Raw genomic sequence first — 11,752 nt, 5'->3', positions numbered from 1 at the left:
AAAGTGTAGAGACCCTCTTCCAGGAAACGGGTCCCCCACTCCCCATTCCAGTTCCACCGAGAGGGGAGAAACTCCCACAGACCTCCCCGCTCCGGACCCGAGAGAAGAAGCCCCCAGCTGGCCCCGGATGGCGCTGGAGCCCGTTGAGGTGCCTCTGGTCCCACCCCCTTATTTCACTGGTAAGGAAGCTAAACCCCAAAGGGGAAGTGACTCTCCCCAGAGCAGGCTGGTGACCAAGCGGAGGAGAGATGACATCTCACGGCTTGCTCAACTGCACAGGACCGCTTGCTGACAGGTAACAACCCCGGGCCACTCAGAAGGACCGAGGGAGAGCCAGGGACTGACCTTGCTCTTGGGGACTTCAGGTGACGTTCCTGAGGTCGGCCGGGCCTCTGTCCACACCTGCCCTGGCTCAGCGGACGGTGCCAAGTGGCAGGGGCAGGGGCGGCCCTGGCAGCCTCCGTGACAGCAGCAGGACGGGTTGGTTCCTGGTTGTCAGTGACATTGTTTACAAACCCTCAGTTTCCTCCTGATTTGACTCAGGGTTGCAGCATCGGGCTGGGGTGGGGAAGCCTTACCGTAGGCAGCCCAGGGGAGCTCGGCTTGCGTGCCACCCCCTTTCCTGCCCGCTGCCCGCTTCCCTTGAGTCGGTCTGGGAAAGCACCCAGAGCCCGAGAGCACGCACTGGCAGGAGTCACCCTGCAGCCTCTGAGCCAGGTGCTGGTGGCCCGCGGAGCCGTGCTCGGGAGCCCGGGCCAGCCTCTACCACTGGTGTGACTTCCCTGGCCTCAGTGTACCTCTCTGGGCAATGGGAGCAAGAGTAGTTTCATCCTCATGGGGCTCTTGAAAAGCAGCAAGTGATGGAAGTGCTTGCCCCCCTCCACCCCCAACACAGCTGGGAAGCTCTGCACCTAGATTATTCTTGAACCCTGGTGTCTCTTGGAGAGGCTGGGAGGGAAGATACAGATACCCCCGAGGGCTCTAGATTCTTTCCTGAAAGGGGAGGTGGAGATGGGGAGCCAGGAATTGTCTGCCAGACTGGCCTGGGCTCGGCTTGGTGCTGCCCGGGGTCATGAGGCCGGGAGGTGGGGGAGGGCTGGGGGCGCAGGGTGCTGCCCTGAGCTCCGTGGAAGGCTTGGCCATCCCAGCTCCCAAGGGAACGTCTGCCGCAGACCACACCATTCACCCGTTCCTCCTCCCACTCACCTTCCCGGGGGCCTGGTTTGAGGAGGATGAAGGAGACATGGTTCTTGTCCTGGGGTTGCTAGGACATTCACTCAAACACACAGATGAATTCAATGGTCCTTAAGTGGGGGCGGGGGCAAAATGAAAGAGAGACTCAGAATGTGAGGCCCAGCGAGGCCCCTCACTGCCAGTTTCACCTTGGGTAGACTCTTTAGCTTCCACGAACCTCTCTGTCTTTATCTGTAAAACGGCCATAATCATAACAACATCCCAGGAATGTGCCGAGTGTCCCCCTCCCGGGGAGCACTTCGCAGGGGACGGCCACATCCCAAGTCCCTGAGCTGGCCCCTCCCCTTCAACCCGCCAAGCTCAGGGGTCCAGCTTCAGCAGAATTCTGGGCTCGGGGAGATTCTATGAGTCGGTCCCCCCTGTGTCTTGCTCCTTGCAGAGAGTCCCCCAGAAGCCCAGCTCAGGTGTAAACGGAGGAGTTTCTTTGTGGTGTTGGCGGCAGGTAACTCAGCTGTGTAAATATGACATCCTAACCGTGGCTCTCGGCACTGCGCCCAGGAGGAGACTGGGACTGCAGGCCAGAAACCTGGGTGTGCCGATGCTGGGGGGTGGGGTGGGGGTAAGGTTTGGGGGGGGCATTCCTGCTCAAACACATCCCTCCAGCTGCACCCACTCCGCTCAGCCAGGCCTGGCCCTCCCAGCTGCGGCGTTCCCCGCGAATGAGGGATGCGGCCGTGAAGACAGGGGTGCCTTCTCAGCCTGCGAACCTCCTAAGGTGGCATTGTGCTTTCTGGAACGTCCAGTCTGCCGAGCCAAGGAAGGCTGGCTCGGTCCGAGCCACACACACAGCTGGGTTTGAGTGTCCCGGCTGTGCAGACGTGGGCTTGGGTCTGTCCCAGCCCGGCTGCTGGGTCCTTGACGGCGTGGGCAAATGGGCGCTCCAGGGGCCCAGGCAGCGGCAGGAATCACAGCCCAGAGCAGGGCCGAGCTGGCTGTAAGAGCCCCTCCGGGAGGCCACAGGCTCTGGGCTCACAGGGCCGAACCGTGCTGTTCACAGGAGAGACCCGTAGAGGCCCACAGCCAGAGAGAGAGAGCCAGGGGCAGAGTGAGGCCTCCGGACCCCCGGCCTGATTCCTTTTCAAGCACATGATGCTTTCTTACCTCTTCACTGAACATTCATTTATTGGCAGAAGATTCCATTTCAGGGTTTGGCTCTCTCTCTTTTTTTTTTTTTCCTTAAAAGCATCCATATGTGTGAATTCCCTCGACAACATTCTGGATAAATGACTCTCCAGCCCTTGCTTGCAAACCTCTGGTGGCAGAGAGCTCACCGAAGGGCGAGGCTGTTCTCTCTGCTCTTGAACACTCTAGTACAGTGGTCCCCAACCCCCGGGCCGCGGGCCGGTACCGGTCCGTGGGCCATTTGGTACCGGTCCGCAGAGAAAGAATAAATAACTTACATTATTTCCGTTTTATTTATATTTAAGTCTGAATGATGTTTTATTTATTTTTTAAATGACCAGATTCCCTCTGTTACATCCGTCTAAGACTCATTCTTGACGCTTGTCTCGGTCACGTGATACATTTATCCGTCCCACCCTAAAGGCCGGTCCGTGAAAATATTTTCTGACATTAAACTGGTCCGTGGCCCCGAAAAAGGTTGGGGACCACTGTACTAGCAGGAACCCCCACTTTCCTTGACGCTGTGACTGCCTCAGGGTTTTGCGTCTAAGTACTTGTTCCTTTCCAAGACGTCAGTAAGGTACCTCTGATTTCTCTCCGGCTCCCACACGGTTTCACAGATGATGTAAGAGAATGCATACAGATGCCTGTTATATTTATATAGCACTAGTTGTTTTCCTTGTAGTCTGTGAAGAGAGAGGTACAGTTGTCGTGGCCTTGGAGTGCTCGGTGGCCCAGGAAGGGGACAGACTTGGTGGAAGACCCTTGTCCTCTCCCAAAGGGAGTGAGAGCCTTCCCTTGATGAACGATTCAGTCCTTGCTGGTCTGCTAGTGGCACCTTCTTCATAAACGGGGTGTTCAGAGCTGTACATTTCTCTGTCTACTTGATTGGTGATATTCCCAGAGGAGGGCATTAAGGCCTCGACTTGCAATCGTATCTCCACTTCGATCTCTTTTAGCGTTTTTGGCCTGTCCCCGTTATGTACTTCTTTGCGCTGCCCATTGAAACAGAAATTGAGAGGTTCTATGTTTTAGTTATTTATTGCCACTTTTACTTTTGTGGAGCCTCTGTATGAACTCTCTTAATTCCTTTTACTAAAACAAAAAAAAATACATTCTAATAGTCCCTTCTTTTTGTAGCGTCTGCTTGCCTGAAAAACCACAGATTACCCTATCATTTTCCTCGGTCTTTTGGTTTTCTTTGTATTTCTTATGCACAAAGGATGATTAGGTTTTGAATTTTTAAATGGATGCCCCTACTTATAGGGAGTATTATAATTGCGAGGGAGTGCTGTGATTGTGTTAGAATTATGGGTTGCCGCTCTGCTTTTTAGAGCGAGATAGTGCATTTTTCACTTTCCGTTTCCATTGTGAATTTTTCTCTTCCTTTTGTCTCTTTAAAGTAGACAAGGTACTATAACTAAAATGTCCAATTTAGAAAATATTTAAGTTTTAACTTCTACATTTGTCTTTTTAAGACTAGCTCTCCAGACTCTGGGAGAGTTATATTTAAATATCTTCCCTTCCCTTTCGCCACTCTTCACTGTTAACCTGGCATTTTGTGTCTCTTACACACTGTTCATTTTCTTTTTTTTTTTGTATTTTTCTGAAGTTGGAAACGGGGAGGCAGTCAGATAGACTCCCGCATGCGCCCGACCGGGATCCACCCGGCACGCCCACCAGGGGGCAATGCTCTGCCCATCTGGGGCGCCGCTCTGTTGCAACCAGAGCCATTCTATTATAGTACCTGAGGCAGAGGCCATGGAACCATCCTTAGCGCCTGGGCCATCTTTGCTCCAATGGAGCCTTGGCTGCGGGAGAGGAAGAGACAGAGAGGAAGGAGAGGGGGAGGGGTGGAGAAGCAGATGGGCGCTTCTCCTGTGTGCCCTGGCTGGGAATTGAACCCGGAACTCTTGCCTGCCAGGCGGACGCTCTACCACTGAGCCAACCGGCCAGGGCCTTTCTTTTTTTTTTTTTTCATTATTAAGTGAAAGGTGGGCAGGGACAGTTCTGTTGCTCAGCAACCGAGCCATTTTAACACCTGAGGTGAAGGCATGGAGCTATCCTCAGCATCTGGAGCCAACTTGCTCAAACCATTTGAGCCATGGCCACAGGAGAGGAAGAGAGAGACAGAGGAGAGAGGGGAGAGAGAGAGAGAGAGAAAGGAGAGGGTTGAAGAAACATATGGTCACTTCTCCTGTGAACCCTGACTGGGAATTGAACCTGGGACTTTCACACACCAGCTGACGCTCTACAATTGAGCCAACTGGTCAGGGCTCTTTTTTTGTTTCCTTCCTTCCTTCCTTCCTTCCTTCTTTCTTTCTTTCTTCCTTTCTTCCTTTCTTTATTTCTCTCTTTCTCCTTTCTTTTTGAGAGAGAAGGTAGAGAGAGAAAAAGGGGCAAAGGAGAATTGAGAAGCATCTATTCATAATAGTTGTTCCTCCTATGTGCCTTAACCAGGCAAACCCGGAGTTTCAAACCAGCTACCTCAGTGTACCAGGTCAACACTTTATCCCCTGCGCCACCACAGGTCAGGCTCTTATACACTGTTCCTTACTCTATATTATGTGCAGTTTTTATGACATACTAGTTGACCTGTGGACAGATAAAACTGTTTATCATGGGTCAGGTGCTTGATGTCTTTCCCATCTAGTTGGCACCTGCTTTCAATGACTGGTCCCTTGCAATTCTCACTGTCACTTCATGCTTCGTCCTCAGATGCTACACATTGAAATGCCCATCTTGGACCTGCCACGGTTTTGCCTCATCAGCTGATCACTGGTTAGGTCAATGCATTTCTTTCCATTTTGTGTCACCCGCCCTCGCTCCCCGGCCTCAAACACACACCAACACTTCTTTCACAGGAAAGTCCAAGGTTGTTATTTTTCTTCCTTTTCTCCAACACTCAATACAATTTAAAATTTTTAAATTGTTTTCATAGTGCCATTAGTTTATTAAAAAAACAAACACAGGCCCTGGCTGGTTGGCTCAGTGGTAGAGCGTCGGCCTGGCATGCGGGGCACCCGGGTTCGATTCCCGGCCAGGGCACATAGGAGAAGCGCCCATTTGCTTCTCCACCCCCACCCCCTCCTTCCTCTCTGTCTCTCTCTTCCCCTCCCGCAGCCAAGGCTCCATTGGAGCAAAGATGGCCCGGGCGCTGGGGTTGGCTCCTTGGCCTCTGCCCCAGGTGCTAGAGTGGCTCTGGTCCCGGAGGGGCAGAGCATCGCCCCCTGGTGGGCAGAGCATTGCCCCTGGTGGGCGTGCCGGGTGGATCCCGGTCGGGCGCATGCGGGAGTCTGTCTGACTGTCTCTCCCATTTCCAGCTTCAGAAAAATACAAAAAAAAAAAAAAAAACAACACACACCCTCACAAACATGAGAGATAAAGATAGATAAAAGATTTTTAGATTCACCCACAATTTGTTAGAACGCAACCTATGTTTGACATATGAAAATTTTTCTAGGTTTTTTTTCCCCCTAAGCAGGGGTTTTTAAATATCATAGTTGAAATCATTTTTTGAATGTATAATTCTCTAGTTGGTGGAGTTTTTACTTATTTGAGTCAGCATAAACATAATATAGATAGAAAAAAATTTTCCATTGAGTATTCCACTTCAGATTCACTGAAGTGAAAATGAGCTCCTGCTGGTGTCTAAATGTGTGTGGGGTTTTTTTGTTTGTTTGTTATTTTTTTTGCTATCAGAAAAAAATGTTAAAGTCAACAAATTTCTGTATGTAATTTTTCCTTCTTTCGCATCATTTACTTAAGGTAAAATCTCAGAATCACTGCACGAAAGACCAACATGATTTCTATGGCTCGTAAGATACGTCATCAAATCCCCACAAAGTATATTAACTTATATGTGCCCACCGGCGTCTCGATGACTGGGACATGGAACCCTCATCAGCTTCTTCAAATGTGACAAGCAAAAACTTTCTCCCTGTTCGAATATCTTATTGAACACATAGAATACTTTTTCAATTAAGAGAAAGAACAACTAGTACCATAACGAAAGCTCACCAAATACTGTAGCTGCAGTGGTCCCCAGTGCAGGATTGTGTCGGCACCTTCTCCCTGCCGCGTCTGCATGGCGGCTCTCGGCTCCTGCTCGCGGGGAGTCGCTGTCACAGGGCGTGAGAGAGGCACAAAGACCCGCTGGAGCTGACCTCGCTCTCCCTGCCGCCAGCGAGTGACTCGCGGACATGGCACGGTCCCCTTCAAGGGTCGGTCCCATCAGCTGCTCTGCCCCACCTGGGTGGGAGGGAAGAGGGGGTGAGAGAGGCGGAGTGGAGGTGGACGAGTCGGGAGCTAGCTGGTGGAAGTTTGGTCATATTTGAATTCTCTGCCCAGCAGCACTGGTTCCGGAGACCTCGGTTGAAGGTCTGGTTTCATCCTGCCCCAGCACCACTGTTAGAGACGGCATGTTTGCGTCCCCACCCAAATCCGTGTGTCAAACCCCTCACCCCAGTGTGATGGTGTTAGGAGGTGAGACTTTGGAGAAGTGGTTAGGCCATGAAGGTAGAGCCCTCATAAATAGGATTAGTGGTCTCCTAAGAGACCCCAGAGAGCCCTCTCACGCTCTCCGCCGCCCTGTGAGGACAGCCTGGAAGGGGGCCGTCACCCGCCTGAGCCAGCACACTGGTCTTGAACTCCCAGCCTCTCCAGAACAGGGAGAAACGAGTTTCTGTTATAAGCAACCCATTCTATGGCATTCTGTCATGCGGCCCAAACCAAGATAGCTACTAACATTGATATAAAACCCCACAGTGGCATCCCCAAGTGGACCGGGCTTTTACGGAAGACCTGGCCTGGGCCTGCCGACCACCCCTGGCTTTGGCCTGAGCAGGAGCCCTAACTCGTGACCCTCCTTCATTGCCTGCCGGCCGTCCGCACCCCTGAGCAGTCACAGCTGCAGCCTCGGCCCTCCCGTCCCTGGGACCAGTCCTCGTTCATCACCTGTCTACAGGCCTCTCTTTGCTCCATGGAGACCTCGGCTTCTCATGTCATTCCCTCTGGGAATGTCCTTCTTCCCTATTTCTCCATTTTCTGTCTGGTTTTCTCCCAGGGGCAGCGAGAGGTGAGAGCAGCCCCAGGCCCTAGATCTTCCCCACGTTGAGTCCCACGGAAAGAGCCCCAGCCCTGTCCTGGGAACCCAAGCGAGAGTTGCAATTGCTTTTTGTTGCACGAGTCAGGCATGCATCCTTGATCCAGCGAACCAGTCGCCACATTCAGGGCAACGTGATGCCCTGATCACAAACAGTCCTACAGTCAGGCAGGAACAAACCCGCCGAGCCTTCGGGAATGCGGGAGGGAGAGGAGAGGGAAAGAGGGGCTCAGGTCAGCCCTGCCTCAGTTTCCACGTTTCGGTTATGCTCAATTCTCTTTCCTCAAACCAGTTTGGGTCAGGGTCTGTGTTGTTGTGAGTGCTTTGAACAGAAGGAGTTCTGATTGAAAAAAAGACACAATATTCATACAGTTTCATTTTTGTAAAAGACAAAGGCACCCACATGTGGTGTGTGTGTGTGTGTGTGTGTGTGTGTGTGTGTGTGTGTGTGTGTGAAGAGAGTTGGAATAATATACGTGAAAAAGGGACAGTGGTTATAGCTAGGCAGCAGAATTAGGGGTAATTCTTCTTCCTTGTGTTTCCTAATTGTTATTCAGTGAGTACGAATTGCTGCATGATCGGGGGTGGGGGGGCGTGTTTACTGTTCTTGACAAAATCATTTGGATCCTTCACGTCCAGGGAGCGAGCGGCGCTCTGTCTGACCTGCTGCTGTTGACGAGGGGGCAGAAACATGAGCCAGCCGCGCGAGGAGGACAACAGCTGCTCCTTCCGTGACGTGGACGAGCTGATGAAGACCTTGCAGCTGGTGGTCCACATCCCCACCTTCCTCCTGGGCCTCGTCCTCAACCTGCTGGCCATTCGCCGCTTCTGCGCCTTCCTGAAGAAGTGGCCGGAGTACGTGGCCACCTCTGTCTACATGATCAACCTGGCGGTCTTTGACCTGCTGCTGGTGCTGTCCCTCCCGTTCAAGATGGTCCTGACCAGAGACTCGACCCCCCTCCGGCAGCTTTGCACCCTGGTGGAGTGCCTCTACTTCATCAGCATGTACGGCGGCATCTTCACCATCTGCTTCATCAGCCTGGACAGATTCCTGGTCATCCGGTACCCGTTCCTGGTCAGCCACTGCCGGTCCCCCCGGAAGATTTTCTGTATCTGCTGCACCATCTGGGTCCTGGTGTGGGCTGGGAGCATCCCCGTCTACAGCTTCCATGAGAAACTGGAGCGGTACACGTGCTTCCACAACATGTCCGGCAACACCTGGAGCATCAGGGTCTTCCTCCCCCTCGAGCTGTTCGGCTTCCTCCTTCCCATGGGCATCATGGGTTTCTGCTCCTTCAGGAGCATCCACCTGCTGGTGAGCCACTGGGACCACAGCCGGGACGGGGGCCGACAGACGGCCTGCATCTGGACTATCGCGTGCAATCTGACCGTCTTCGTGGTCTCCTTCCTCCCGGTCCACCTGGCTCTCCTCCTGCAGTTCCTGGTGAGGAACGGCTTCATTGAGGACTGCGGAGCCAAGCAGAACATCATCCTGTTCCTGCAGTTGTCCCTGTGTTTCTCCAATATCAACTGCTGCTTGGACGTTTTCTGCTATTACTTTGTCATCAAAGAGTTCCGCGTGGGCATCGTGGCCCTTCAGCGTTCCAGAGGCCAGCCGCCCCCTAGGACACCAGGGCCTAAGAGAAGAGAGCCCTGCCCAGAGCAAGGACACGCCGGCCCTGAATTCCGGTAGCAGATAACTTGTCCCGGGGTTTCGTTGTGGGTGATGCGTGGCGCCCTGACTAGCGTGTTTTTCTAGATGCTCATTGAACACTGTGTCTGCCCAGCATGCCCTGAAGCCCTTACCCCCACGCCCAGACAGCTCAACGTAAGTCAGCCAGTGTGCGGGGATTTCTGATGAGCCTAAGAACCAGGTGAATTCTCGATTTCTAGGTCTAAAAGAAAGCATGAGGCAGAAGAATTGAGAAAGAAAATGAGACCATCTGAACAAGACTCATTCCCAACTCTCCCCTATCTGCTGTCAGATTGTAAGATTCCGGAAAGGAGAGAATCAAGAAGGTTGGTCACACGGTGGCAGGCGTTCCTGGCCTGAGACACAGCGGTAGGGACGGGTCAAGGTCCTTTTCAGTTCGGGGATCCCGTACTTTCCAGACCCTTCTGGGGCTCTGTGGGCCAACAGCCTGGCAGGGGTGACAGCAAGTAGGGGTGATCAGAGCAGGCCAAGTCCACCCAGAGAGCCCCAAGTTTCTTACGGGCTTTCAAAAGGCCCGGGAAGCCCGTGAGCAGGTTGCAAAAGAATGAAGGGGGCTGGTGTGAATCGGGCCGTGGTGAGGCTGGGGACACTTTGTGGAAGCAGTGAGGACAGAGTGAGGAGCTGGTGGTGGCACCTGAGAGCCATGAGGGTATAAGCTACCCGTAGGGAAGGAAGGAGACAGGCCAAGGGCATCTCCTCCTTCATTGCCACTGGGGTGTCCACTGCCTGGCGTTCTGGCTCTGGCCTGGGGGACAGGCGGGGGTGACGAGCCTGGGAGAAAGGACCTTCCCTGAACACGTCCAGCTTGCTGTCTTGACCAGACTGGAAAGTCGTCCATTAGTTTCCTTGAGAACAATGAGACAGAACCAGGTTCCACCGGAGGCAAGAAGGGAACAAGTCTTTGTCTTGCCCACCTGCGTCCTGGCTGGGCAGCTGACCACGGGGGGCGCTGTCCGAGGAGCTGTCTTCCCCGGTGGCTGGGAGGGAGAAGACGAGGCAGCCGGGAACGGAGGAACTGTCCCGGGGGCACAGGCTCTCTGCCGGAAACTGGAAACCACTAAATCACTGCGCGGCCTGGCTCCTGTGACAACCTGGAGGAGCAGCCCTGACAGCCGGGAGCCTTCGATGACTCAGCTGCTGCAGAGTGTCGGGTGACTGATGGTCAGGACAAACTGTGGGGTGGGGTGCAAGACGGAGTGAGTGGGGTGAGACGTGACAAGCAAGACAAAGGGAAGGGCTTTTGGAAGAAGAGCAACCCCCTCGACCTGTGGGATGAGAGGCTTCCACCACCACATGGTGGACAGGGGGGAAGGGGGAGGGAGGGAGGGAGGGAGGAAGGGAGGGTGGCGAGCGGGAGGGAGGGGTAGGCTGAGATAACACCCTGATGGGAGGAGGTGGGGTTGCACAGTCGCCCCACAGCAGCTCCATGGCACGGAGTTCTGTGAGGAGGTGGGGACAAGGAAGGAGGGGGGCTAAGCTGCTTCCTGCCTGAGAGTCCCCAGCCTGGCTGAGAGCCACTGAAGCCGACTCACTGGGGAGGTGGCCCTCTGTGGGGCTGGAGGGAAGGGTGAGGGAGAGAGTGTCCATGCGGGGGCGTGAAGGGCTCTGGAGGATTGCCCCTGCCCAGGACCTGAGGCTCTGGCCCCTCCAACCGGACCTCCCGATACCAGCAGCTAGACTCAGGGGCTCTGCAGACCCAGAGGGAGTCTTGCTCCGCTTCCCAAGCCCCAGACACTGCTTGCAAGCTGCCCTGTCCCAGGGCCATCCCGAACAGAGACTCTTGGAAAGCCTGCTGATGTATCCAGCAGGACATCTGGGGCAGGACTGGGGTCAGAGCCCACGTGTGGGTGGAGTTAGGGGCTACCCCTCCTCCAGCTTCTCTCTTTTCACCGGGAACTGGGAGCTTACCTGATGGAGGTGGGTGGCATCCTTCGTGCTACAGATGTATCTAACAGTGTGCTTAGGGCTAGACAGTCTTCCTAAGAGAAAAAAGGCAACAGGGCTCTGACCACCCCTCAGCCCCACTGTTCTTCATAAGGATAAAGTCTTGGATTGTGGGCAGCAGGCCCCTGCCTAAGCCAGGCGACAGAGGGCAGGAGGGGACGCTTAACTCAAGAGCTGTGTCACTGTGCTGTGTCGGTCCCCAGAGGGGTACACAGTCCTGGGTTGATGTGACAACTGTGGACTGGTGGGTGAACCTTGAGAACCCCTTGACCGGCCCCAGTACCCTGAGGGGAGGAGGGGGACCTTTCCTCTCTCCTCATGGGAACCCATCCAGGCCTGCAAGTCACAGAGGACTCAGCAGGGTCCTCAAGAGTGGACACAGGCCCAGCCCCGCAGGCTGAGCTGTTCTGCAGGAGTTCTACTCGCTGGGCCCAAGCCCAGGCCTGGTCAGCACTGGCACCCAGCAGGCAGAGGAGGGTCAGGGCCAGGGTCAGGGTCAGGGTCAGGGCCAGGGTCAGGGTCAGGGCCAGGGTCAGGGTCAGGGCCAGGGTCAGGGCCAGGGTCAGGGTCAGGGTCAGGGCCAGGGTCAGGGTCAGGGCCAGGGTCAGGGTCAG

The 11,752-nt window shown here is 54.4% G+C and overlaps 1 protein-coding gene across 1 annotated transcript; it reads left to right on the top strand.

The window, feature by feature from the left end:
- The first annotated feature begins 202 nt into the window (after positions 1 to 202).
- Positions 203 to 10,476, top strand: GPR55 (G protein-coupled receptor 55). The gene is made up of 2 exons (XM_066345399.1): positions 203 to 295; positions 8,120 to 10,476. The coding sequence occupies exon 2, from the start codon at positions 8,172 to 8,174 to the stop codon at positions 9,171 to 9,173; it is 1,002 nt and encodes a 333-aa protein (XP_066201496.1). The 5' UTR covers positions 203 to 295; positions 8,120 to 8,171; the 3' UTR covers positions 9,174 to 10,476.
- Positions 10,477 to 11,752: the final 1,276 nt, after the last annotated feature.

The sequence above is a fragment of the Saccopteryx leptura genome, chromosome 7 (genome assembly GCF_036850995.1).
Source record: "Saccopteryx leptura isolate mSacLep1 chromosome 7, mSacLep1_pri_phased_curated, whole genome shotgun sequence".
Taxonomy (NCBI): Eukaryota; Metazoa; Chordata; class Mammalia; order Chiroptera; family Emballonuridae; genus Saccopteryx; species Saccopteryx leptura.
This window is presented reverse-complemented; position numbering and strand designations above follow the sequence as displayed.